Raw genomic sequence first — 26,910 nt, forward strand, 5'->3', positions numbered from 1 at the left:
CGTTTTGAACTTTTACCCTAGACATCCAGATGTTTGAAAAAAAAATTCAGAATTATATCCTAAGCAATGCACTTCTAAAGATTGCACATTTTCAAAGCTTGAAATATGTGAAGTGAAATTAGTAAATCCTCGCAGAATTAGCACGAATTAATCGGAATTAAATTATTCCGATCACGTCTCCGCGTCTTAACTGTACCCGGCCCTCTCTCAATGAACCCACTTCCCAGAGCCCGCCTTTCAAATTTCGTACATTAATTCCGATCCGCCGCCTGCTTAACTCTATTTACTTAATGATAAATCTTCCGAATTGACACGACTAGGTCGCCACCTGACCGCTCCCGCCCCCCTCCCCGCTCTCCCGAAAATTCCCATCCCGATCCGAACAAATCCGTTCGGTTCCGGTATCAGCAGCTTCCAATTACAACAATCTCAGGTATACGAGCATCTAGTGTGCTTAGCCCGCCGGTGGTCCCCGACGCATTCTTCGCATAGCGCCGCTGCCCCCTCCCCCCCGCCACGCCGCGCCGCCCCCCTCCGCCGAATTATGACATCGGGCGACAATAACACACGGGAAGCAAAGAAGAGGAAAAAACGCACCAAGTGCCATCGACGAAATCCAATAATAATAAAGAAAGCGTCGGTACCACGCGGCGCTGTGGGCATGGGAAAGCACGTGAAGGCGGCCGCGGCCATTTATCATAAACCCACCCCGATCGTAAACAAACCGGTGGTAGACGACGGCTTATCAGATCTAGGCGGCTTTGATTAATAGGAGTGGTGGGGTCACCCCGCCGATTGAGATATACGTATACGTGGTTAATTCAATTAGGAGCGAACCTCCCCGCCGGAGGCCATGACGCGTGACGCGGAGGGCGAGGGGCCCCCACCGCAATTGCAACAAATGCAAATCCTAATGCTAACCTTAACACTTTTAAGCCGACACCTCAATTCAGCTGCTCCATTAACTTATATATCGGTTGTTAAATGTGACAAATGCCAGTCGCCAAATATGACTTACTTATTATTATTCAACAGGCCATTAAATTTGGCTTTTACCACATTAATAATTCTGCACATTTTTATGTTGTTAAAATCAGAAGCATCTTCGTTTTCTTTCTGCAGTTAAATTGTAAGTAATCGGATGTGAAGTTCCTGTGCGAGCCCGGCCCTGGACACCTTTAATTCTAACTTATAGTGGAAGAGGCGGGGCGACCATTACGTAATGATCAAGAAGGCCGTGCAAATAACACCACATTACGTTTCTCCGACATGAGCGCCTTTTCCGACTTTTTCGAAACAATTTTATTATAAATTCAAATCCGTGCACCCAGTTTGGTAGCGCACACATAAACGTTATATACCCAATAATATAATTTTTTTTATTACGCCCATCACAGAAGCAAGGCATGGTACAGGTCCCAGCCGAAATCTCCATGACGCTCACGAGTTATGGCTACATATCGCTTGGAATGCCGCTTTGAATAATGTGATTTTGACATTTCTAAATAGCTTATAGTTATGCTCGTTGTCCGCAGCTACCCCCGGAGAGACCAGCGACTCTCAACATTTTCGATGGCGGCCGGAGGGGAGGCTGGCGACTGTGACAGTTTCGGTGGCGGGGATGCTGGGTCGTCCCGGCGATGGCGCCTGAGGGAGGCGGCGACGGCGGCGTCCGGAGGGGAATGTAGGAGAGGGGGGTCGCGTTTGACGGAATCTGGAGTCCAAGGTCGAGTGACAATCGAGCAGTCACATAAATTCATAGATTATCAGATTGTCTGATCGGATTCCTTCGAACGATTTCTGAAGGATTCCATCGTGTTGGACCGAATTCCGTCTTGTAAACTAAATTATTGCCGTTTTCTTCATTATAATTGGGATTTAGGAGGTTGGACGTTTCGTACTTGGGACATTTCCGGTAAGGAACGCTGTTTGGGCCGGTTTCGGGTTGAAATGAGGCCGGATTTTTGAGGGGAGTGCGTGAGGCCTATTTTTCGGGTTTCAACTTTTTATTAAAGTGATGTCATGACGGTGGTCGAAAAATTTGTAATTTGATATCGCGATGATCTCATGTACGGCGATTTGATGTATCATTTATCGAATAGTCATTAACATAAATAAATTTGAATGTCGGGAGGAGTTAAGAATTTTGTGTTGCATGTACATATTTAATATGATTTATTTTACGGGCGTTTGACAATTCTGAAAAGTGTCAGGGGTTAGGCACCGCAATGTTAATCAGCGGTTACGTAACAATGGCTGACCATATATTATTTGACCATTTCTGAAAAATATACACGTTTCAACTTGTCACTGAATTTAGCTTTTACCACTAAATAATAAAAGTATTAGAGTTAAGTTTGGTTTCCACAAATATCATATCTTGTTGTCAAAACGCGTTACATGACGTCACCTAACAAAATTGCCAACAGCGGTTTTAAAAGCACAGTTAAGTTGAAATTCTTTTTGTTGCACGGTATCTCTGAATACTAATTCCTCCGACACTTAAAAACAAATAACAAGTACTAATTTCAGCTAATTTGGACTAATCATAGCCACTTTTTTAGCGAAGTTTGTGAAAACCGCAATGACCGTCAAATGCCGTCGCTATAATTTCACGGTGAAGACGAAATAGCGCAAAAACCACTATTCACTAACACATTCCCATAAACAATCGCGGACATAAAAAATTTTAATTGGTGATGGGTTTAAGTAACCAATAAATAAAGTTGTGCATTACGCGAACCCGCTAATTAGACAAGTTTTAATTATTTTCTGTCCGACTTGCGCTTCTTGCTCATAAATTATCCGAATTTTTACTAATTACGTTCGTCCCGCGAGAAAAAAAACAGATTTATGTCGTCGCGAGTAGAAATGAAAATGAAAAATGAAGTTGACATCACTTGAGGAAATTAATAATTAAGCGTAGGTACGTACGGCGTTCCAGTTTATTAAACGCCTACAATTTAAAACACGAAAAGATGGCCGAGTACCGCAGCCCACTAAGCCGCATAATTTGAAATTATTATTAAATTTATACATTTTTTTTAGCGCGACTACTTTTTTCCACGTACATATTTCACCTGAATAATACTGTCACATAAAGAATATTCCGCTGAAGAATTATTTGGATTTTATTTATATTTCTCTATTTATCACGCTTTTTGTAGGATTTATAAATACGGCGAGACGCTTGAAAAACTGGAATCTTCTAAACCGATTAATCTGCTAATGGTCGATTAATGAGCGATCTAAAGCAATTATTGTTTTGTGGATGAAGTTTGATTAATTAAAATTACAAATCAGAGTCGTGTTGCTTACAACTAAACAAGTTTTAATAAAATCGAGGAGCAGAGTGCGATTGTCAATAACGTAGACGAAGGAGATTGACTGATTGATCGACTGACTGATCGGATGATTCGTTTAATTACAAGAATAAATAGTAATCAAGTGTTCGAAGAAAGGAATTTATGTTTGTTGTCTCTGTGAGAAGACCTAGCGCGGGAATACACGTTTTGCTTAATTAGCGTAGACTAATTGCTACAATGGAAGAACAAACTCTTGAAATGTTCTATTTTTTCTGTCGTAATACTAATTGGTCTAAATTAATCGAAATTAGTATAACTGTCTAACAAATTAGTATTTTCAAATTTTTGTTTTAACTAAGCCCATTTTGACACTATACTAAATTTGACAGACAATTTAGTCCTAATGGAAATATGACAACAGGATCATTTTGACCACAATGTAATTTCACGTTCACATTCAAATTTGGAACTTAAAAATAGTTTAACAACCCAAGGCAAAAAATATTCTTTGAATAAAAAAATAAAACACTAATTCATCGAAAAACCAATAAATTTGCCAAGTCTGACAGTCCTAAACGCCTCGCAAGCGACAGCACAAAAGAATACTTCAAGGAGTGAAAAGCCTCGCAAAAATTTTAATATTTCAGTAGTCAAAATTTCAGAAAGAGTTAAGAACGAGCAGCATCGTCCATAAATAAAATTTTATATCCTCGGCCATAAAAGCTCGCTCTAGCGCGATTTTCACGTGTCCAATTAATAAACCGCTGACAAAGCAAGTGTCAATTAGGGTACAAAACGGGTGCGTCGAACCACCATATTGTTTAATCTATAACCACCGGTCATAATTCACGCTTTTTATTGTCGATTAAACGCGTCGAACGTGTTTTCATACACACGATACATCTTTCGATTTTCGCTTCGACACCGCATCCACGTCCATAACTTTTTCCTCCACGCTCCCATCCAGGGCCGGACTCGGTTCGAGGACTAGCCTGGGGTTAGTTCCCGCGAGCAACACGTAAGATACACCTGGTTAAACCCTTCAAAGAAATCGTCACTCTTTTTACGTGAAAATTTGATAAATTTAATGTTATAGTCGAGGTAGACAAATAGTGAACACATTTTATGCTTAAAACCCTTGTTCCTTTCGGTCAAGCAGGCAAGCGTTGTTCATTATTTGGCGGTCTCGAGTATACGTAGGTAATATTGTCAGGTGTGGCGTCTGCAAGGGCCAGTCCGGCCCCGCTTCCGCCGCCTCTTGTCTTTCTTGGAAGTAAAAGTCGCCGTAGCCGCTAATTTAAATATAATAAATATTTTACGGAAAATTTATCTATGTGTCGGCTACCGAAAAGTGCAATAGCCTCGCGGATGGGCGGTCCGACGAATCAAATGCCAAGGATGGGTCTTTTCGACGTTTCACTTTATTCGGCTTTTTAAACTCCGCAATTTGTCAGAATCTGTCGCCGTAAATTACGGATCCTCTAAAACCGAAAAATATTTTTTCACACGTATGGGCATGGCCGTGGTACGGTGTACCAGATTCCGAACATGTACGCGCGAGCTTCCTATGTCGTTCCTACGAGTTTAGTGCATGTTTAGTCAGCGCGAAATTTAACGACCGACTTTTATTTATATTTGGGGTCTTAAATTATTTTCTGTCACACTAATTTGTAAAATATTCTCGGGTTTATTACGCTGTAAATTTCGGGAATTGTTTTGATTTATTGCGCGCAGGGATAGAGATATCATCTGGGCTGGGACTATACACGTTCTAGCTGGTTTTACTTACGCGGCGCGGTGGCAAAGTTCAAGAATTTTACCCACTTTTTCAAAAATATGCGTACGGTTTTAGGTAACGCGACTACTGTTAACGACCGACTCTCACACTTCAGGATTAAAACGATTAAGCTGTGAGAGTGGGAGTTAATCTAAGGTGCTGTAGATTTCAGAAGTTTCAAATTATCAAGATCAAAAAATATAGACTGTTCGAATTTCAGGATCGAAGATTTCAAAATATGAGGAATGCAGATATATAATACAATACAACCTCAAGTTCTGTGATTTTGAAGTTTCTTAAATATGTAAAATTTATTAATCTTTTGAAGGATTTATAATATTTTGATGTTTAAAAATGACTGTTTGTAAACTAGTATCTTAACATTCCTGGATTATGAGACTTTAATCAGTATAGCTAATTTTAATTTTTGTATTTTTATGTGTAATTTTCAATGTTTTCAATTTTTTTTTTCCAAAAAAAAAAAAACGAAGAGTCTTTATTTTCAATCTATCGGACAAATTTTCCATATTTTTAATTTTTCTCAAAAAATTTGTTTAGGAGAAAGAATTTTCAGGAATCCTCATGATTTCAGTTGTCACTGTTTTTCAATACATATACTTATTCTAAAATTTATACAAGGAATCTTTAGATAATGATATTTTCAATTGCTGAGCGTAAGCTAAGGAAGTATTGTAATCGAGTCCTTTGGACGACTGGTTCTTTTAATGTTTTCTCGACGATTCATGACCCTTAGAGTACGAAAAAATAGGTTCCCCGTTTCCGTCTCTCTCTCTCTCTCTCTCTCTCTCTGAGTGTGTCTGTCTGTCTGCATTTTATAAAATTAAATAATCCTGCAGATGTGATGTACGATCAGTCTTGAGTTTTTCCTTTAGACATCCAGATTTTTGAAAAAAAATTAAAATTGTGTAATAACATTTTATAATTTAACTTTGAAACTGCAAAACCGAATGCTCTGAAATTTTGTAAACCTTTTCAGGTTATCGTAAGCATGGTAAATCGTTAATCACAATTTTTTTCATGCCCCCCAAAAAAGTAATGACGTCATTTAACAAATTTGCTTAACTTGCCCAAATTTTATAGAATTATATTATAGATTAATTATTTAATTTTTTTTTTGTTATTAATCATTTTTATAGAACTCTTGCAGTGAGATTTCTGATCCGTAATGAGTTTTTACCCTGTACATCCAGATTTTTGGCAAAAAATCAAAATTGTAGAACAATATGTTATAATTTAACTTTGAAATTGCAAAAACCGAATGCTGTGAAATCTTGCAGATGTTTTAAGATTGCCGTAAGCAAGGTAAATCGTTAAGCGAAATTTTTTCATTCATGTCCAGTCAAAAAGTGATGTTTTCTACAATTTTGCCGAATAAATGTTCTTTAAATTTTACAGAATTACATACTCCTGCATGTGTGATTTATGAACCTGAGTCGAATTTTTGCTCTAAATATCAAGATTTTTGGGAATCAAAATTAAAATCAAAATTGTTGAACAAAATTTAGAATTTAATTTTGAAATCATATTTTTTTTCGTTTAGGCCTCCCTAAAAAATGATGACATTATTTTACAATTTTGCCGAATAAATGATTTTTAAATTTTATAGAATTATATACTCTTGCATGCGTGATTTAAGAATCCGTGTAGAATTTTTACCCTAGACATTCAGATTTTTGGGAAAAAATTCGAAATTGTATTTTACAATTTTACTTTGAAACTGCAAAACCGAATGCTTTGAAATCTTGCCAGGGTTTTAAGTTTGTTGGAAACATGATAAATCGTTAATCAAAATGTATTAGTTTATGCCCCCCCCCCAAAATTGATGACGTCATCTAACTATTCTTTCAAATAAATGTTCTTTAAGTTTTATATAATAACATGTCCCTACATGTGTGATATTTGAATCCGTGTTGAGTTTTTACCCTTGGCATCCAGATTTTTTGGAAAAAAATCAAAATTATTTAACGAATATTTTACATTTTAACTTTGAGATTTCAAAAACCGAATGCTGTAAAATCTTGCAAATCTTTTAAGGTTTTACAAACATAGTAAATCGTTAATCAAAATTTATCCGTCAAATTATGAGTATTTTTGAATGTTGATGAGACAAAATTAATCAACTTTTATTTTCTTTTAATCGCTGCTGTTTCTAATCTAAACGTGCGAATAGTCGAATTCTTTCGATTTCGAAATAGTCAAAGTATCAAAGTTAAGCATGTACTGAGGAATGTCTACATTTTTTCCCTTTGGTTAGCTGATTTAAATATATTTCACATTGTGCACGCTTGTGCGGACCGCGTACCCTTGGAATTTAGGACTAAGGGAGTGTTAAAAATAGTTATAAAAGAACCTAAAAGAAATTGGACAAACTCTGCCTTTTTTTAATTCTTTTCAAAAAATGTGTCTAGAAGAAAGCATTTTCAGTTATCATTGTTTTTAAATACATTCAAGGAATTTTCAGAAAATTTTGGTTCGGCTACATCTGACTGTTTGGCATTATCTTTTTAAACGTGATATAAAAATTTCTCCACCGTGTTGGACAAATGAAAACAATTCTGTATGAAATTTTTGTATTTTATTTAATTTTTAAACACTTGTATAATTTAGACCAAATATATCCTACAATTATAGGAATAGAAAATTTTCAACAAAAACTCATTGAAATAAAATTCATACGACGAACATTAAAACAAAATCTTGTTCTCGCTTTAAGTTGAAACCACTTGTAAACAACTACTTTGCGTCCGGTGCATTTTCTTTCAATTTTGATGATAATAATAATAACAGAAACTATCATAATTTTGTCGTTATTAGATGGGTTCGCCAACCGGTTTAATCATCATATCATGCACCTACAAAAGCCAAATTACAAACAAATAAACAAAACCCCAGTCAGAAATACCTGAACGTGAGGAGGCGTCGATAGCGTATACACAATAGCATCAGCAATATCTTCAGGATACAAAATCGGTCCGCTCCTCATTGCTTCCAAGGTCCCATCTTTCGAAAAACCTTCCTGAAATTCCGAAATAACAACCCCTGGGGAAATATGCTACAAAACACAAAATAAAACTGTGTTTACGTTACGTAGACGCTTATACAAACCGTAACTTTAATGCCCGTCTTGTGAAAATTCAGTTCTTGTCGTAAGTTTTCCGTAAGCGCTGTAACCGCATACTTGGACGCAGGATACACATTAAGGTTTGGAATAGGCATCATGATGGGGTATCTGCCTACTATAGACCCCATGTGGATAATATGACCCGCTATGACGTTCTCGCGCATGATTTTGACAGCTTCTCGGGTACAGATGCACATGGCTATGACGTTGACGTCGAACGTGTAGCGCCATTCCTCCGTGGAACCATCTACGTAAACGTAATGTTGTAACGTAACCGAAAACAATACGTCTTTTACCTAGTAGCGTCGTCGGTCGTATGAAGCCAGCATTATTCACTAAAACGCTCACAGGTCCTACGTTTTCCTTCACCCAGTTGAACGCTTCCAGGATCTCTTCTTCCTTCGACATGTCGCATTTCAGCGCGAAAAGCTCCCCAGGGGCGTCCGTCAAGGTGCCAATCATATCCTCGATCAACTCAACCCGACGGGCTAAACCCACAACCTATTTTTATTATTGGGAATATTCGATTTTGCAAGTTTCAACTCACCTTCATTCCTTTTTGCACTAAAAGTTTAGCAGTGGCGGCGCCAATTCCCACACTAGCACCCGTCACTACGGCGACTTTACCCTCCCAGCGTTCCATGATGGTTAAAATGGTGCGATAATGAGGAGTCCCTGTTTTATAGTTTTAGTAAAAAATCAATCGTGTCGTGGCAACGGGGCCAAAACAGTATTCAAGCATGTGGAAATTAAAGTTGTCGGGTTTAAATAATTTATTAAATTATTGATAGACTCTCGGCGAGAGATAATGATAGGTTTGGTTTGGTTCACAACATAACTATGTCAAGGTCTGTTATTATAGGATGTGATACAGACACGAAAATTGCAAACTGGAAAAGTTCATACATCGCAAAATTTAAGCGGACGCTCAATTTACCGCTTACCCGTGCATGCTTGGAGTTTTAGTGCAAGTGGTTGGGTTTTTACTCACATGGGTTCGATTTTTTCTTAAACATTTATGCTGTTTGACTGAAGGCATAGTTTTTCCATGTAAAGTAAAGTTAAAGGTCGATTCCTTATTTTTAGAATATGGAGTAGTACTTATTCATGCTATATATAATGTATATTCTATAAAAGAAATTATTGATACCCTTCGTGAGTGTGAATAAAGAGTAGAAATAAAAACTTCTGGTAACTGATAATCGATATCAAACCCCCAACGTCAACTTAAATTTCACAAAACCACTTGTTGCTTGTGTATTTTTTAACTGTATATAACACGAGTAATTTTGATTATTTTTTAAAATAGCTTGCTGCGTGTAATACTAATGAAGCAAAACTGTCAAATATCGCCAAAATCTCGACTGCTGCCTCAACCCACATAAAATTTTATCAGATCTTTCTGCACCATTTCATTTCCCTTTCGTGTTATTCAAGAATTCACACCATCACTTACGTGCCTAATTGCCCATACCATCTGCAACATAGTTGTAAAGAGCCCAAAGCACCCATTACACCACACCATTCACACAATAACTAAATTTCGAAAACAACCAGAACCAGCTAATTAGCCAAATTCTCCGCTTCTGGGTACCACCAGCTTCGTTCAAAAACCTCCGAGCGACCATCGAAAATCCCAGATGGAACAATTAAAATCCTTGGTCCGAAAAGCGGCGATCAAAGCCTCCCATTAGACAATAGATCTATTGTGCCATTGTATTTACGTATCCATTTTAAATATTTAAATATAATCCATCTTGATCGCTTAAATGCTCGATTGTGCAGCGCGAAAAACGCTGATCATCGAGCGTATTTCTCGGTTTAAGCGGAACCCGCAGGCACGGGACGTTGAAACGACGTTTGTTTTGCGCAATTTCGGCTGAAACGGAAAAATAGCAACAACAATGAAAAAATTCCGCAGCTGTTGAGCTTTGTTTATGTTAAACTGCTACAAACTTGGATATTTTCCTTTTTTTAGTTATTATTTGAATCGTTTGAACCTGAAGTAAACACACAATAGATCTCTTAGACATGGAAATCCCTATTTCGTGTAATTTAAGTTTTGGATTTACCGATCTCTTTCTCACAAGTAGTTTATTAGGAAGTGGCTTCACCTCATTTTTCGACGTATCCAGATGCGGTCCTGCTCGTAAAGATTACGGCTAATAAAGACTTTCCTGCCTCGTTAGCGTTCTGATGAGGTCAACGAGATGTCGGAATCATAAAAAATCATAAACTTAATAAGAATCGAGCAGATGTGTTTTTATATTATCGGGTCGTAAAAATAAAAATCGTGTTGGTTTTTTTCGTCGTTTGAGGGTGTGTCGCCCTTAATCCGGCCCCTGGTCGGTAATGTTCTTTATAACATTGTTGAGCAGTACATAAAGTGGTTTGTTGTGGCGGATTTACAGCGCTAATAACTCAATAAAACGCCTTGAACTTTACAATAGACCTCATAACGTTCTGCCGAGATATGCCATAATGGAGAGAAAGTCGATAATTGCGGAACAACAATTAATCCATAAATTATTTTCTTAGGCAAACTGGCAGGAACGACGTAAAGTGGCCACTTTGATGGAGGTCGAGGAAAAATGGAGGAATTTTTTGATGTGGATAAATGTCGAACGGTTTCTAGGCTTTGTTGTTCCGGATGTCGTCAGACTTGAGAATTCCAGATATTGATAATGTTGCCAAGATATCTGAAATGCCTCACTGTTGGCTGCACTCTTTTGTTCAACAGTGACACTAGAGATATATGAATGAATACATTTTCTGAACATATGTTAAGAAGTTCAAGCTTCAAAACCAAAATAAAATTTTAAAAATTTTGAACTAGACTAGAATTCAGGGTTCAAGACTTCCAGACATAGAATTTCAGATTTACGATTGAAATGCGTGTTGGAGAAATGCTCAGACGGCCTTACTTTCTTAACCCAAATACATTCATAACAACAAAAGAAAAAATTTCGCCAAGTCCAGAAGCGTCGGAAGTGAAAAATATGTCAGAACCGTTACTAATAGTTCTGGAATTTCCTTATTTCAGGTTTTTGTCTGCCTTAAACCGGAATTCCAAATTTCAGAATGACTCGAATCTCGACAATACTCACCGCTTTTCTCTTTACGTTTCGCCGTGACTCATTCATGACCACCCTACAAATTTCACCGAAAAAATCTACCCTCTACCTGAGTCCATTCATCCTCGCACACAATCGCAATGATTTACTGTTCCTTTGCATCTACGAACGCATTCATTGCATTAAAGAAGAACGCAAGAATGAGAAACGTTATTGCAACTTGTTCTATTCCGGACGAATATTATTTACAATTATTGTTTTATGCTGCCATAAAAATATATTAAAAACAATATTTGTCTCTCTTGGACATTACTTTATAATTTTATTCCCGTCTCATTTAAAATTATTATAATGACTGTGTTTATATAACCTGCACTTTTCTAATATGAGACTTAATATATGCACAATTCCAACAACCGGTCGGCCTTTGCAGGACCGGACTCGGATGACGTTATGGGATTGCTTTGACGTCTACGGGAGCTTTAGTTTATCCAATTAGCGGATCTAAAAACGACAAATTCGCGGTTTCGGCAAATCGATCAGTCTTAAATAGGTCCCGCATTTGGCATATTTAAAACATCTGTTGTCAGAACGTGTTATCTGAAACTATTATCATTAACAAGAGAAAATTTATAACTAACCAGCTGCATCCGTCTTATTACATCTTATTATATTTTAAATATAATATTTTAAATCCTCGTATAAAAAAGTAATATTGGGCTTTTAATTAAACCTAGCTTTTACCGCTTGTCAACAAAGTCAGCATATTTTCGTTGTAAGTACGTAATCCTAGTCTTTGTTCTAAAATATCGTTTCTATTTGCGAATCGCATTACGTCAGCTATTTACGGCGAAAATTTATTTCCAAAAAAATGCCATCGACTGCATCTCAATGACGTCCAAACTCTCTTCGAATCCAAATTATCTAGCAGCTACTATGCATAAAACATTCGATTTTTATTCGGCCATATTTTATTTAAACAAAGCCGGTCCATTTGTCACCCGAAAACACGACATTTCCTCCATAAATAATCTTTGTTATTTACGAGATTTATGCAACAATGGCGTTTCCAAAAAGTAGCCGCGCCACCTCTTATCTCTTTGTCTGTTTATTTTTTATTTGTGTGTACGCATATTCGAACAATTTCCACTATCCGTCCGTTTATGAAATATGAGCGTGATTATTTGACGCCTACTTGACATATTCTTTACGGGCGCCATATTGGTTTTTTACGTCATCGCCGGCATAAAAAATCGGAATACAATGATATATAAATCTCTCGCTTGTAAACGTTCGCAGTAGGCGTAGAAAAATTTCGTTTAGTGGAGCAGCGGAGCCGAGGATTCGTGGAAAAGCGTCGGAAAATGGAGATGTAGATAAGGTACAATGCAAACGCGGGTAATTAGCTGTCGTAAATTTTTTTATGGATGGGAGAATGTCAGCGGCTTGTATTTGGACGTTTGCTTTCGAGTACAAATATTTGGTCGGGGTTTTATAACTGTGTTATTCAGTGCGATGGCCTACAAATATTTGCCCGAAAAGGCACACAAAGAGAGGTGGTTGACTAATGAGGGGAGAGATTAAGTGAGATAACTGTCAAAAAACTTGTAGAGATTATTTTTGACAAATAACAAGAAAAACGAACACAGTAGTCGCTTTGACAATGATTTTAAACAACTCAGGTAATCAGTTTTGAAGACATTATTTACACAAGCGGACTTTATCATCACCTGCTCATTTTTGTTCCGTTTCAGGCAATTCGTGTTTGTGTTGTTTAGGATTTTTAAAAACATCGTCAGGATTTTACAATTTTATGTTTAAAAATTCAGGATTGCAAGATTTCAAGTTTGGGGCATTATAATCGTAGAATCCAATTGATTTTAAAGTTTAATATTCAGGATTTTTGTATTCCGAATTTTGGGGTTTGAGATTCAGCGTTTTAGCGTTCAGAATTTTAAAATTCGAAATTGACAATTAGATTTCAGTATTTCGATTACATTTTAGGGTGATTTGGAATTTCAGGCTTAAGAATTGAGGATTTTAGAAATGTTTCAAGATTTCAAAGCTTTGACTTCAAAACTTCACAAATACAAATTTTAAAATTTCACGATTTTAGGATTGCCAATTTTATGTTTAGAATTTTAGGATTAAAGATGTTTACAGTACACAGGATTCCAGAATGCGGAATTTCAGGTTTCCGGATTTTAAGGATCTGAAATTTCAGGGAATTTAGGATTTCAGGATTCACGATTTTAAGTTTTAGGAGTATAGGATTTGCGATTTCTTGATGTGGAAACCTCATCATTCAACTTGATATATTGAATTTTGCATTTTACGTTTCAAAATTCAAAATTTCAGGATTTAGTATCTCAAAATTCAGTGTTTCAGGATTCTTGGATTCACTGTTAAAAATTCAGGCTTTTAATAATAGCGTATTTTTAATTCAGAATTCTAGTTGAGCAAGAATTTCAGTATCTATCTAAAATTTTATAATTGAAATTTTTACGATTTAAATTACATGATTTATTACTTCAGGTTTCAAGGTTCAGAATTGGGAGTCAAGATTTGAGATTGTAGAGCTGGTAATTTTTTTATTTAAGATTTGGATATTCAGAAATTCAAGATTCAGTATAGTCCGCTATTTACTGTTCGTTAATGGGGCTGTAAAATTTTACTAAGGTACAAGTCAACAGAATTTACTATACTTTGGAATTTCAGCCTTCAAAATTCAGAATTTTAGGATACATCATCTTAGGCAGTTTTTCAGTATCTTGGATTGTATAATTTCAGATTTTGGCTTTCTAGATTCGGTGTTAAATCTTCGAGACTTCAGGTTGCAGGATTTTAGAATTTAGGGTTTAATGGCTAGAATGTTAAGATTTTAGGATCCAAGATTGCAGTAATAACGATTTTTAAAATTAAAGATTCAGTATTCTAAACTTACAATTAAAAATTTTAGGAGCTCGGATTTCAGGATTTCTCAAGATGATTTCAAGGTTTCAGGATTGAGAATCTCAATTTTAGGATTGCAAAACTAATTCTAGAATCCAAAATTTCAGGATTTATGACTACAAATTTCTAAAATTGTGGATTTCAGAAAGTTAATATTTAAGAATTCAAAAATCAAAATTTTAGTATTCAGGATTGATTACAATATTTAGTACTTACTCAAAAATGATGACTTAGGGTTTAAATACTTATAATTTCTGATTTCAAGTAATTTCAGGTTTAGGTGTTCATAATTAGACATTTCAGAGAGCCAGCTTTGAGGATCGATTTCTATAGGGTTCTTTGATTTTAAAATATTAGGATATGAGGATTGAGAGTTTTAATATACGCGATTTCAGAATTTAGAATTTGAGAACAATGTCATTCTTGTGATCTCAGTATATTTAACCCTTTTAATTTGAGATAGAATATGGGATGTCAAAAATTCAGGATTCGTAATGAATTTTAGGATTCTGTTCCCGCAAAGTCGTTGACTAAGAATGTTTGGATTTAATATACAAAAAAAGAAGACATTAAATTTGGGATTTAGAATACAAACTGAACTTTTAGCAACTGTAATTTAAAATGTTCTGAAATTTACAATTTTTAATTTAAGGATTTTAGGCTTTGAAATTCCATCACATATATTTTCAGAAATAAAAATTCCGCAAAGGACTTGAGGTCAAAATTTAGCTTAGCTATTCCGAATTTCTAGATCTGCGAACTGAAGATTTTAGATTTCAAAATTTTATAATTCGTAGTTTTAAATTCTTTCGGTTTTCATAGTAAGGGTTTATGAGGCACTTTGGCATCAGGAGCAGGGAAAAATTTAAGTTTTAGTATTAACATATAAAATTTCTATGGCAGTTTTGTGTTCTAATAAAAATTTGCGAGTTTATAATTTTAGTTACTGTTACGTATTTTTCATTCTTAGTATTTTAATTTTTAGTATTAACATACAAATTTTCTTTGGAAAATTTATGTTCTATTAAAATTGAAAGTTTATAATTTCCAAATTACTTACTTTTATATTTCTCATTCTTAGAATTTTCACATTTCGAAATCTTTTTCAGAATGGCGAAGACTAACTCATAACAAACATCTAAAAGGCTAATTGTCAGTAATTAATTAAGCTATTTGTTTTACAGCTTCTTTTAGTTAAATTTAAATGATTTTCTTTGTTAATTTTTTGAGAACACTCTGAAACAGGTATTTAATATTTATGAGGACAATAAGTGTTTGATTTAATTATACCTTTTTTATTTATTTCAAGTTCGTAAAATATAACGTCGACAAGAAAAAGTAAATAAATGCGAAAATGTCAACTGACAGTTTGTTTCTAAAGAAATTTGTTATTATAGATTTTATTTTAGATGTAAACCGATGAGAAAACAAATTTTTATTTATCGATCTAAATCTTTTACTTCGCTGACAAATATATGTATAAAAAAAAGCAATCACTTATTTACAATTTTGTTAAATTTTTTTTTTTGCTTTTTTATGCGTGCTTTTTTTATTTTTGTTTAAGAATATAGCAAAACGTATTATTACTAAAAATCTTTTTTCAATAGAACCCACAACAGACGAGATTTCCTTAATGCCCATTTGCACCAACGTTTAAGTCAGGTACTTAAAATTTAAGCTTTTCTTAAAACTAAGAATGCGTTGCACCAACGGTTAACTCTCTCTTAAAGCCTTCTAAGAAATCCTTAATTTAAGTGCCCGTTTACCTGTGGCTTAAATTTGTAAGCAGTGCTTAACGAGACACAACGATACAACGCATGTGCGGTAGCCATAGTAACGGAACAATACTTCGTTTCTATTGGATGATGGTTTTGGAAATCGAAAATTTGCAATTTTGCAATCATTTCAGCCATTTGCCATTTCAACCTTTCAACAGTAGCAGCGTTCGTGAGTGTTTTGTAATCAGCGGTGAAAAGTGTGGAATAAAGTTCTAACAAGACAAAAAATAATATAAAGAAGGTATGTACCACAATTACAACGTTTTGTTGTAAAGAATTATGTACATATGTTTTATTTTCAGATGAATAATACAAAGCGCCAGCGTGGAGCAAATTTTACGGCAGATGAAAAGACCTTTGTCTTAACATTAATCAGTGAACAGCGTCATATTATAGAAAATAAAAAAACGGACGCTGTTACAAATAAGGAGAAGCAGCGGTGCTGGGAAGAACTAACGAATAAATTTAATTCATGTAGTCCTAGCGGTGCCATGAGGAGTGTAACCTCATTACAAAAATTTTACACAAATAAAAAAAAAGAAGTGCGAAAAGAAGTGGCCGATAAAAAAGTGTTTATGCGAAAAACAGGAGGTGGTCCTTCATCTTCAAAATGTGAGGATCCATACCTGCAGCTAACGTTAGCCACCATGGATGAGAATTCAGTGTATGGACTGGAAACTCAATACGGCGGGGATAGTGAATTATTTGTAAGTTGAACAGCATCATAAAAATTGGTCTTATTTTTTTTTTTTATAGCAAACTATAGGTGAAGAAGATAACGAAGACCATGAAAACGATAATGTGGTGCCCATTGCCACCTCTTCTCCACACATACCTGAAGCAATGGATGAGGTTCACAAAACAAAAAAACGAGTGTTTTCTGATACATATGACCAAGGGGAAGAAAATGCAAATGTAAGCTTTTTCTGTGTTGGTTATCATCTGTTATATATATTAATTAATTGCAGTTTAAAGCTGACTGGGGTGATTATAAAGTTGAACACCTGAAAAAAAAGAAATCAAAGGAGTTACAAACAGTCATTAATAGGAGGAGGCCAACAATAACAGCACTACATTCCAGCCATTTGTCGAAAACTTACGACGAACTAGCTACAAAGAAAATGGAGTTAGTTGAGGCACAACTCGAAGGACAAAAACATGACGAAGAAAGAAAGCAAGTTGAATTTTTGCTTCGAAAGCAAATTTTAGAACTAGATATTGAAATAAAAAAGGAGCAGCTGAGAAAACTGAAACAGGATAATACGGAAAAACAATAAAATATAAAATAAAATATTAATAAAACATTTATTTGTTAAATTTATAAATTTCCAAAAAAATTTGTTATAAAATTTCTTCTAATTTCACTGCCCCTCCTTTGGTTGTCAATAACATTGACCTCTGGTATTTGACCATCTTCAATAAGTCGCTGCAGTTCATGCTGGTTAATGTCAGCTGGGAGAGGAGGTTCATCTTCACCCATTTGTCGAGCTATATTATGCAGGACTGCACACGCAATTATAATACTCAAAACAGTTTCTTTTTTTAATCGACATCCATATGCTAGCACAGGAAATCTTCGTTTGCAGACACCAAAAGTTCTTTCGATGACATTTCTTGTACGAATATGAGCTTCATTATACAACTGCTCTTCTTGAGTGTGTGGATTTAATAATGGTGTAAAAAAATAGTGTCTTACACCATAGCCACCATCACCTGAAAACAAATGCAATGTATTTTTACACATATTAAAAACTGAAACTTACCCAATATTATACAATTTGGATAATCTCCATTCTCAAAATTTGCTCGTAAAATCGAGTTATTGAAAATGGTCATATCATGAGTAGAACCAGGCCACCGAGCAACTACGTTTGTAAACTCCATATTCGCATTACACATGGCTTGAACGTTAATTGAAAAATAATCTTTCCGATTGCGAAAAACTTCAGCATTTTCTCCACCTTAAAAACGTTCCAATGAAAAGAATGTGTTTTTGGTTTTTTAAATCTTTACCTGGTGATTCAATTTTGATATGAGTGCAATCAATGGCCCCAATCACTCTTGGGAATCTCGCGATGTCAAAAAAACCATTTTGAATAAGCCTTTGCTCCATGAGAGTTTGGGGCATCTTAATAAAATGGTGGTAAAGCCTTGCTATAGCGTCCGATACACGTCTAATTATTCTCGACACAGTTGAGATGTGCATTCCCATATAGTCCGCTACTGTACTCAAATGGCCCCCGCTTGCAAAGAATCGTAATGTAGTAAGCAGCTGATTTATAGGTGACACCGCCTGATTTCTGTAATGATCAAATCATAATATATTTACACATTAAATTTTTTAACCACTTTTACCTGTCTGTAGGAAATTCCAAACGTTCTTCAATTAACGTTAATAAATGTAAAACTGTTGGTTTTGTTAGTCGAAATCTTTGGAAAAATTGAAGCTCTGGTAAACCATAGAAATGATCAGCTCTAGTGTACATCTGCCGTGGAATTCCCATCTCAACAATTTCAATGACTTCTAAGTCATCCTCGTACGCGTCGAACACATCCATTTTTTAAACACACATTCAACACCACATAAAATTAATTCAACAATATCACAACTACATACGCGCGGTGTCATTGACTGTCGTACACACAACAAACTAACCTAAAATTTTTGATGTTCCAATAACAACAAACGTCAGTGTTGCCAATAGAAATGAAACTTTTACACAATTCCCCAACTAAGTATTACTTGGTTAAGTAGAGTCTAAGCAGTGACGGTGCAACAACTGTACAATTTAAGAAGTAGTTACTTTTAAGAATTGCTTAGCTAAGCAATGCTTACTGCTAACGTTGGTGCAAATGGGCATAAGTTCTACATTATGAAATGTGGCCAAATAAAATGTAATCCCTTTTGCTTAAACAGAGGCACTAAAATCCTTATTATCGTCACGAAAAATGCCAAAACACCCCGTCAACCCAGCAAAATCCCGTCGAAGCCATAATCCGCATTCCTCCTCTCCACGATTTCGTGCCTCCGTCTGCAAAACTCCCATCTAATCCCCATTAACATTTCCGCCCGATTTCCCTTCAACCCCTCGCCCGACCCTCCACACAATTGTAGTATCGTCTTACCCGAAAACGCCATATACGCACACAATGCCCCCGTCTCGCCCCCCGCCATCTCTTCAGAAATATGTCAGTTATTCTTCCCACTCTCTGCATTGTTGAAGAGAACCTCGGTCTGCTCTGCCTCTCCAGTGTATAAAAGAGGTCGAAAGTGAGCAGACGCGCGTTCCGTGAAAAAATGATCTGACGATGCCGGCTTACACCGACCTGGAGGGCCTAGCCGCCGCGAGATCGTGCAAGAAGTGGCTGCTCTTCAGCGCCGCGGCCGCCTTCACCGTGGGCCTCGTCTTCGGCCTGCTGATCGCAGCGGTGTACCTCCAGCAAGCCGCGCCGGAGCCCGCCGCGAGGAGCGACAACGGCAGCGAGTACGTCTCGTTCGTGGACAACCAGAAGGAGCAAGTGGTGCAGGGAGGCATCTACTGGGGGCCCAAATTGGAGCGGGCGTTACCGGAGGGCTACGAGCGCAAGAAGCACGCCTTCTGGGAGAAGTACCTCAAGGGCAGCGTCGCCGTGAAGCTGGAGCATGGCTGCGGCAGGATGCAGAACCGGATGGTGGTGTTCCAGGACGGGCTGAAAGGGTGCGTGAGGTACCGCCAGAACACGGACCAGATCCAGGGGGAGCTCTTCAGTTTCTACCTCGCGCAGATTTTGAATTTGCCGAATTTGGCACCGTCGAGTGTGACCATCGTGGATTTGAAGAGCCCGCTGTGGTCGAATCTGGCCAACGACATTTCGGCGGCCCAGTGGAGCAACAACAAACCCGTGGTGGTGACTCAATACATCGACAATCTCCTCTACGCCCCGATTCCGCCCCTGTTCAAGCCGACGGAGCGCCACCTCAACAAGTACGACGTTTTGAATATGTCGACGGTGCTTCCAGAGGAGCAGCAAGTCAAGGGCTTTGTCGAGCTGGCGCAGTGGTCCGATTTGATCGTCTTCGACTACTTGACGGCGAATCTCGATCGCATCGTCAACAACCTGTACAACTACCAGTGGAATGTGAACATTATGGACGCTCCGGCACATAACCTCGCCAGACGGGCCGATACGGACCTGCTGGTGTTCCTGGACAACGAGTCGGGGCTGCTGCACGGCTACAGACTTCTCAAAAAGTACGAAGTCTACCACAATATTCTCTTGGAGAATTTGTGCGTGTTCAGGAAGAGCACGGTGGATGTGATTAAGAGACTTAAAAACAAAGGCGACATCGGCGGGTTGCTGAGGGACATGTTCGAGAAGAACAGTGATGTTGTCAAAGACTTGCTGCCGATGTTGCCAGATAAAAGTGTCAAAATCCTGAACGAGAGGATCGATAAAGTGTACGGACAGATCGTCAAATGTGAGTCGATGTTTGCCGAGACGTAGCTCAATTTTTCTATTATTTATTTGTTTGTTTTAATTTATTTGTGCCGAAATGTGATAGACGAATCTAGTACGAGGTGTTGTACAGTGTGATTCCGAAGTAGACCAAATATTGTAAATATGTACGATATTATATGTAAATTGTTGTAAATAAGCGACGGCTGAATAAAACTTGGAATGTATTTGGGTGTTTGATTCGATGGGTTCGTCGCTTTGGGGCGTATAGAAGGCTCTCAAGGTTTGTGAGTTTATAGCGATTAATGTAAGTTTTTTTAGTCTATGTTTGACAGTTTATGCTAGCATTTTGTTGTTTTTCCCATCGTTGAAATCTCCGGTCTTTCGTTCAAATTGCTTCAGCTTCTTTCGCAAAATTACTAATTTCCCATGGGATACATTTTTGAGGAACTGATAAGTCTTGTAGCGGATGGTCCAGCAAAAAATGTTGCGTGGGTATCAAACTGATTGTCTTCATGGTTTTTTTTTCATTCAGGAGTTCTGATTTTCGTTTAGTCATCGGCGTCCAGATTTTTCATCAATGTTTCTTCAAGACTTGTATTGTAGGTAAGACATTAATTTTCACTATTTCAAGTTGTATTATCTAATTTAATTATTGTTATTAAATTTAATTAACTGTTACGGCGACGATTACTTAGCATATAATTTTATTAATTTTAAACCCACGGTCCCAATTTTAATGACTATGTATTATCGAAGAATCTTTAAAATGTGGATGGGGATTTTTGATTTCATTTGAAATAAGAAGTAGTCTTATTATTTATTCCACAAGTTTTAGTCACCCAATTTTATCAAATTACATTTTATTTAAAAAGAGTCATGTTCAATTGGTATATGGTACCAGTAACAATTAATTATTTCATTGAAGATAAGTACCTACCTAATTCTTTTTTACGAAAATAAAAATCTTCTCAAATTTATTTTAATGGTAGATAATAATTTTAAAAGTTTAACAAATTGTTAGACAAGAATATTATAAATGAATGTTACTTGTGTGTTCTTATTTTCGTTGCTAAGTTGCAAATATACCAAATACAAATCTCGAAAATCAAATTTATAGTACCTACGAACAAAATGTTAAATGTAGAAAATGTATTTTAATGAAGAAAAATATCGCCATCTTTATTCTTATCCCATCGGATGGCTATTATTTTGCTAGTTCAGTTGACATTATTAATGATATAATGATTATGGCAAGCTGTTTTTGTTTACGAAATACAAAATGATTCATTTATTTTGACTCTAGAACATTTTAAAATGTATGTTCCTGTCAGTTAATGTGAAAATAAGCGTTTTATCTTTTTTAAGATTTTTTAATATTTATTCATTCGATATTAATTAAATTTTGACTAAAATAATACATTTATTACTTTAGAGAGATATCAATAAATGTGAACAAATTCAGAATTGCTTACGTAGGCTTAACTATGGTTCAACAAAGTTTTTTAATGGTTGAGAGGTTTTCTGTGAAAAGTCTGTCAATCCAGAAATATGTTTGGTTGTCTTCAAAATGCAGTGGTTCTTGTACCCATTTTAAACCATGAACGTCATCTCCAGCCCTTGCATTACAGCCCAGAATCACCCGCAACCGGAGATTTCAACGAGAAGTGAGAACAGTAGACCATGATTTGTTGTAGACCACCAACAAGAGATACCAGAATGAACCCTTTGAGGGAAACTGAAGCTGCAACATGGTGGTCTTTCGACAAAACAGTGATCAATTTCATGAAATTGTTCAGTCTTTACTTCATATAGAAGGAAATCGTGCGTTTAGAACCGAATGCTTCTCTTGCTTTGCTAGTGTTTGGTGGTTACGTCTTCCATAAGCTCATGCTTCTCCCATCAAAATAAATCAAAAGTTTTGTCAAACATTATGTTCAGATCGAACACCGTGAAATGTGACGCCATAACCAAGCTTACCACACACTCTATGTCTATGGTAGAATTTATGTTGTTCGGGAGGAGCCTGGTGATGTGATTAAGATTTAAAAAAGAGGAAATTGCGTCGGCGTGGACACGTTGATGAAGAACAGTGATGTTGTCAACGACTTGTTGTCGATGTTGTCCGATAAAAGTATGAGACCAGGATTTATAAAGTGCACAAAAAATTGTCAAATCTTTTCTATTTATTTTTGTGTCGAAATCTGACAGACGAATCTAGTGTTAGATGTTGTACGGTAATTCCAAATAAATCAAGCATTGTATGTACATTGCAAATTGTTGAAAATAAACAACAGCTGGATCAAAACTGTAATGAATTTGAATGTTTGATTAGATGGGTTCGTCTGCTTGCGGGTTTATCGAAGATTTTCAAGGATTATTATTATTATTAAGTTTTTTATTCAATGTTTAACAATTATGGTAGCCTTTTGTTAATTCACTTATCACTGAAATCTGTGATTTTTCATTTCAACTGAGCCAGCTTGTGTGATGAAAATAAATACATTTATCAGTACAATTCATGGATTAATTTTTTTATGAAACAGATAAGCTTTTGTAGTTGGTATGGTAAAAATCGTTGCGTGGGTTTCAAACTGATTGTTTTTATTCGTAACGCTTATTCAAGACGGCTGACATCTGAATTACCTCTGTCAAACTGTCCACATCTTTCGGACATGGTTTTTAGAGTCTTTTATTAAGAGCGAGATACTGAAATTCGATTATTTTAAAATGGAGTCAGTCAAGAGAAAATCGTTTTATTTTGTTTAAGTTTGTGACTAATACAAAAACGCTAATAATTTTGAACATAAATACTTGTGGTTTATCAATCCGCCTCTAATTATTCCTCCAAAAAATTTGCTGAATGACGCAATTTATTTTATTTCAATAATCACTGAAATCTACTTGATTTCGTTCAAATTGCTCGTCACCTATTATTCGGCTCCTGTCACTGGAATTTACACTTATCTTCCATGTGTTAAATTTGTTTTTATGGAACGGATAGGTTTTATAGCTGGTGGTGATATCGTAAAAACCATTGCGTGGGCATTAAAGTGATTGTCTTTTTATTTGGAATAGTTGTTTAAGATTTCTGATATCTGAATTAACCCGACCAGATCGTCGCTTGTGAAGGTAAACGTAACTTCGCTACAAAATTCCAGTTACAACTCTTGTTGTTTCTCTTACAAATCTAACCGACTTATAACAGCTTTTCCAATATTTTCCAGATAATTTTGTATGTTATTTTTGAATGTATGAAAACTCTCGTGCTGAAGTCAATTTTGCATGCAAATTTTTTTCTATGGCCACGAGGATGCGTCCCGCATCCCGCGACGTCTGGCTTTCCTAAATAAAAAACTTTTCGGCTATCAAAATCGATTTACCATTAAAATCGTAGTCACGTGATGGCAATTGTGTTCCCCTATAATTTAGAATTAGGCAGGTCGGGCATTATTATCGCATTAACAGTCGGCGCTGCGGTGCCGAAAAATGCCCGAATGAAGACACAAGCAAAAGGATCACCACATCGATTAATTAAAATTGGCTAATTTAGTCAGATTGCCGTAATTACACGCGAGTGTGTCTAATTGAAATTCCTCTAGTTCGGTTATGGCTCATCATCTCTTCTTCCTTTTGGATTATGATTGCTTCATATCTCGTTGGTTGTGATTTACGATGATGGCTCTAGTCCGCTTTCTCTTGTGTGTTTAGGTCTGTGAAGCATTTTATTAAATAGGCGAGCATTTTATTTCGCCACTCCTCGCCCCTTGATTTAGAGCCGTCGTGACGTTTACTATGCAGATCCCGATTCGTCTTCCGACGTCAAGAAATAATAAGGGGGATTAGGACCGATGTGCGCACATAAGTTTTTCTATATTCTTCCATATGCTGATTTACGTTTTGTGCAGTCGTAAAATAGCAGCAGTCGATGCTTGTCATAGGTTGTGTTCTTCAAGTCGTGCCGAGTCGTTGCTTTTTTATTGCGCTTTTTTGCGCGTTTTGCGTAGGGAAGAATGAAGAGGGATTTTTTTCGAAGGTGGATCGGAGTCGCCTCGGGATGATTTAATGCCGAACAGGAGACATCCGACAAAATCGTAAATATGAGAACAAACTTGTTCTACCGATCTAGTCAGCCGTGGATAGGCATGGCTGCAGTCAGGTGTTCGAATAGTTGAACGTCGGGAGGCGGCGATGGTTGACAAAATAATAACACTGAAAATGCTTAAACACTACTTCAACATTTATCTAATTAACAAAAATGCCGGAAAATTATTATAAATCTTACACTATTGTGTGAAATAATAAGCTACAAATTGAGTGAAAGTGTGAAATGCGGTTGTTGTAGGCTATAAGCTTTTTATTCTAAGGAATTATAAGCTACAATAGGCTAAAAAATCTACCTATAACTTGCGATTTCATTGCATAAAGTGTTTTGTAAAATTTTATCAAACTGGTATAGATAAAACGCAAAGAACATAATGATTCGACAAAGCATTATTAAAATTGATTTTTATTGTAATATTTGTCTTCTCTCTGTCGTCTGTCTCTTTGTAGTTTTACGTTCTTCATAGTACGTAAGTTAGACTTAATAACGGGTGATCAAAAAGTGTTCAGGATAGGGTAGGCTATGAAAGAATTTTTCATTTCCTGAAGATGTTGAAAACAAACTTTTTGTCTGTGTGGAATCGTCCTTCGCAATTTTCGCCCCTTTACTCTAGGCAACCTATCATTCATGAATCGGAAAACAAATATAACCTTAATCAAAATTTAATGTGACAAGTTTGAAAACGATTATGTTTACGAGTATAACTACTAAAAATTTGTGAAGTCGTGTGAAGATAATAAACCTTTATGATTTGCTGTACTGCAGAGACAGAGGAAGTTCTCAAAGTAGATACAGGGTAAATCTTACTTAGATTACATTTTTCGAAAAAAATAAACCAACATTTTAAAATTTAAGTTAAAAACTACAAAAACGATTGATCTAAAGTGTTCTATTCACTTTAAGGCTATTATAAATATGGCAAATCGCTAATTAGAATTCATTTGACATTTCTTCTGTCAATTACTTGAGATTTGAGGTTTAATAATGTAATTTCAATGATTCTCAGTTTTCTCGTGTTCTTCTGTTTGAAATAGTTTGAAAGAATTGGAAAGTATATTTTTTAAGAATATGAATAAATCCTTGGGGCTCTTAGTATCTTTTTTAAGAAAGTGAAAAAAATCTTGAGGATATAAGATGTTTTAATTTTGAAAGAATTTGAAGCAATCCTGGGTCCCCTAATGTCTTTTTTTTAAATGTGAAATCACGTTAAATTTTGGATTTTAAAAAATATTAAAAAATTGTCGGTGTCTTGTTTTTGAAAGGATTTTAAAAGATCTTGACGGTTCCTTGTGTTTTTGTTTGAAATAATCTTAATTTGGGGGGTTCTTAATGTTTTGTTTTTGAGAAGAAAGCTGGTGTTTTTTTTAAGAAGATAAAAGAAATTTGGGGTCGTCTAGTGTATTAATTTTGAAAGTATTGACGGTTCCTTGTGTTTTTTGTTTGAAATATCTTAATTTTATAGGCCTCCAGTGCTTTTGTTTTTGAAAGAATATGGAAGAATTTTGAGAAAAGTTGGTCTTTTTTTAAGAAGACAAAAGAAATTTAAGGTCTCCTGAATTTGAAAAAATCTTGGTAAAAAAATTTTGTGAGCCCTAGTGACATTTTTAAATATTGTGAAAGAAAGTTGGGCACACTTAGAATTTTGGATTTTAAAGAAAATTATAGAATTTTGGGAGTATTTCTTGTTATTGAAAAGATTTGCAAAAATCTTAGCGGTTTTTTGTTTGAAATAATCTTAATATATATTAAGAGTCCCTTGTATAGTTTTTTAAGAATGTGAATGAATGTTACGAGCTCCTAGTGTTTTGTTTTTGAAAAAATATGAAAGAATTTTGGGGAAAAATTGGTGTTTTTTTTTTACGAAGATAAAAGAAATTCGGGGTCTTCTAGTGAAGTAATTTTAAAATTATTTGAAAAAATCTTAGGCCCCCTAATGTCATTTCTTTTTCAATTAAATGAATTTTTGGCGGCCTTAGCCGCATTTTTTAAATAAATGAAAGAATGTTGTGGACTCCTAGAATTTTGAATTTTAAAGAATATTGAAAAATTTTGGGGATCCTGGTGTTTTGTTTTTGAAAAAATTTTAAAAGCTTGACGGTTGCTTGCGTTTTTGTTTGAAATATCTTAATTTTATGGGCCTCCAATGTTTTGTTTTTGAAAGAATATGGAAGAATTTTGAGAAACGCTGGTCTTTTTCTTTAAGAAGACAAAAGAAATTTGAGGTTTCCTGAATTTGATAAAATCTTGGTAAAAAAATTTTGAGAGCCCTAGTGACATTTTTAATATTGTGGAAGAAAGTTGGGCACACTTAGAATTTTAGATTTTAAAGCGAAAATTAAA

General features: G+C 35.9%; 4 protein-coding genes across 5 annotated transcripts; 2 read left to right on the plus strand and 2 right to left on the minus strand.

The window, feature by feature from the left end:
* Window positions 1–7,897: 7,897 nt before the first annotated feature.
* Window positions 7,898–8,957, minus strand: LOC135140216 (farnesol dehydrogenase-like). Its single transcript, XM_064070668.1, has 5 exons — window positions 8,772–8,957; window positions 8,521–8,725; window positions 8,209–8,471; window positions 8,006–8,155; window positions 7,898–7,955 (listed from the first exon to the last, which is right to left on the minus strand). Exons 1-5 carry the CDS (start codon window positions 8,865–8,867, stop codon window positions 7,914–7,916), a joined length of 756 nt encoding a protein of 251 aa, XP_063926738.1. The 5' UTR covers window positions 8,868–8,957; the 3' UTR covers window positions 7,898–7,913.
* A 6,936-nt stretch (window positions 8,958–15,893) lies between these two features.
* On the plus strand, window positions 15,894–18,617 carry LOC135140137 (uncharacterized). Of its 2 annotated transcripts, XM_064070557.1 has the most exons (4): window positions 15,894–16,269; window positions 16,331–16,735; window positions 16,785–16,943; window positions 16,997–18,617. In XM_064070557.1, exons 2-4 carry the CDS (start codon window positions 16,331–16,333, stop codon window positions 17,303–17,305), a joined length of 873 nt encoding a protein of 290 aa, XP_063926627.1. In that variant the 5' UTR covers window positions 15,894–16,269; the 3' UTR covers window positions 17,306–18,617. The 2 variants fall into 2 exon arrangements, with proteins under 2 accessions (XP_063926627.1, XP_063926626.1); XM_064070556.1 differs by having other exon boundaries at window positions 15,894–16,735.
* LOC135140136 (putative nuclease HARBI1) lies at window positions 17,315–18,888 on the minus strand. The gene is made up of 4 exons (XM_064070555.1): window positions 18,384–18,888; window positions 18,042–18,328; window positions 17,792–17,989; window positions 17,315–17,741 (listed from the first exon to the last, which is right to left on the minus strand). The coding sequence occupies exons 1-4, from the start codon at window positions 18,584–18,586 to the stop codon at window positions 17,347–17,349; spliced, it is 1,083 nt and encodes a 360-aa protein (XP_063926625.1). The 5' UTR covers window positions 18,587–18,888; the 3' UTR covers window positions 17,315–17,346.
* A 348-nt stretch (window positions 18,889–19,236) lies between these two features.
* Window positions 19,237–20,692, plus strand: LOC135140024 (extracellular serine/threonine protein kinase four-jointed). The gene has a single exon (XM_064070395.1). It carries the CDS (start codon window positions 19,338–19,340, stop codon window positions 20,511–20,513), a length of 1,176 nt encoding a protein of 391 aa, XP_063926465.1. The 5' UTR covers window positions 19,237–19,337; the 3' UTR covers window positions 20,514–20,692.
* Window positions 20,693–26,910: the final 6,218 nt, after the last annotated feature.

Source organism: Zophobas morio, unplaced genomic scaffold (assembly GCF_036711695.1).
Source record: "Zophobas morio isolate AGI-343-1 ecotype UQ-CSIRO unplaced genomic scaffold, CSIRO_AGI_Zmor_V1 ptg000038l, whole genome shotgun sequence".
Classification (NCBI taxonomy): domain Eukaryota; kingdom Metazoa; phylum Arthropoda; class Insecta; order Coleoptera; family Tenebrionidae; genus Zophobas; species Zophobas morio.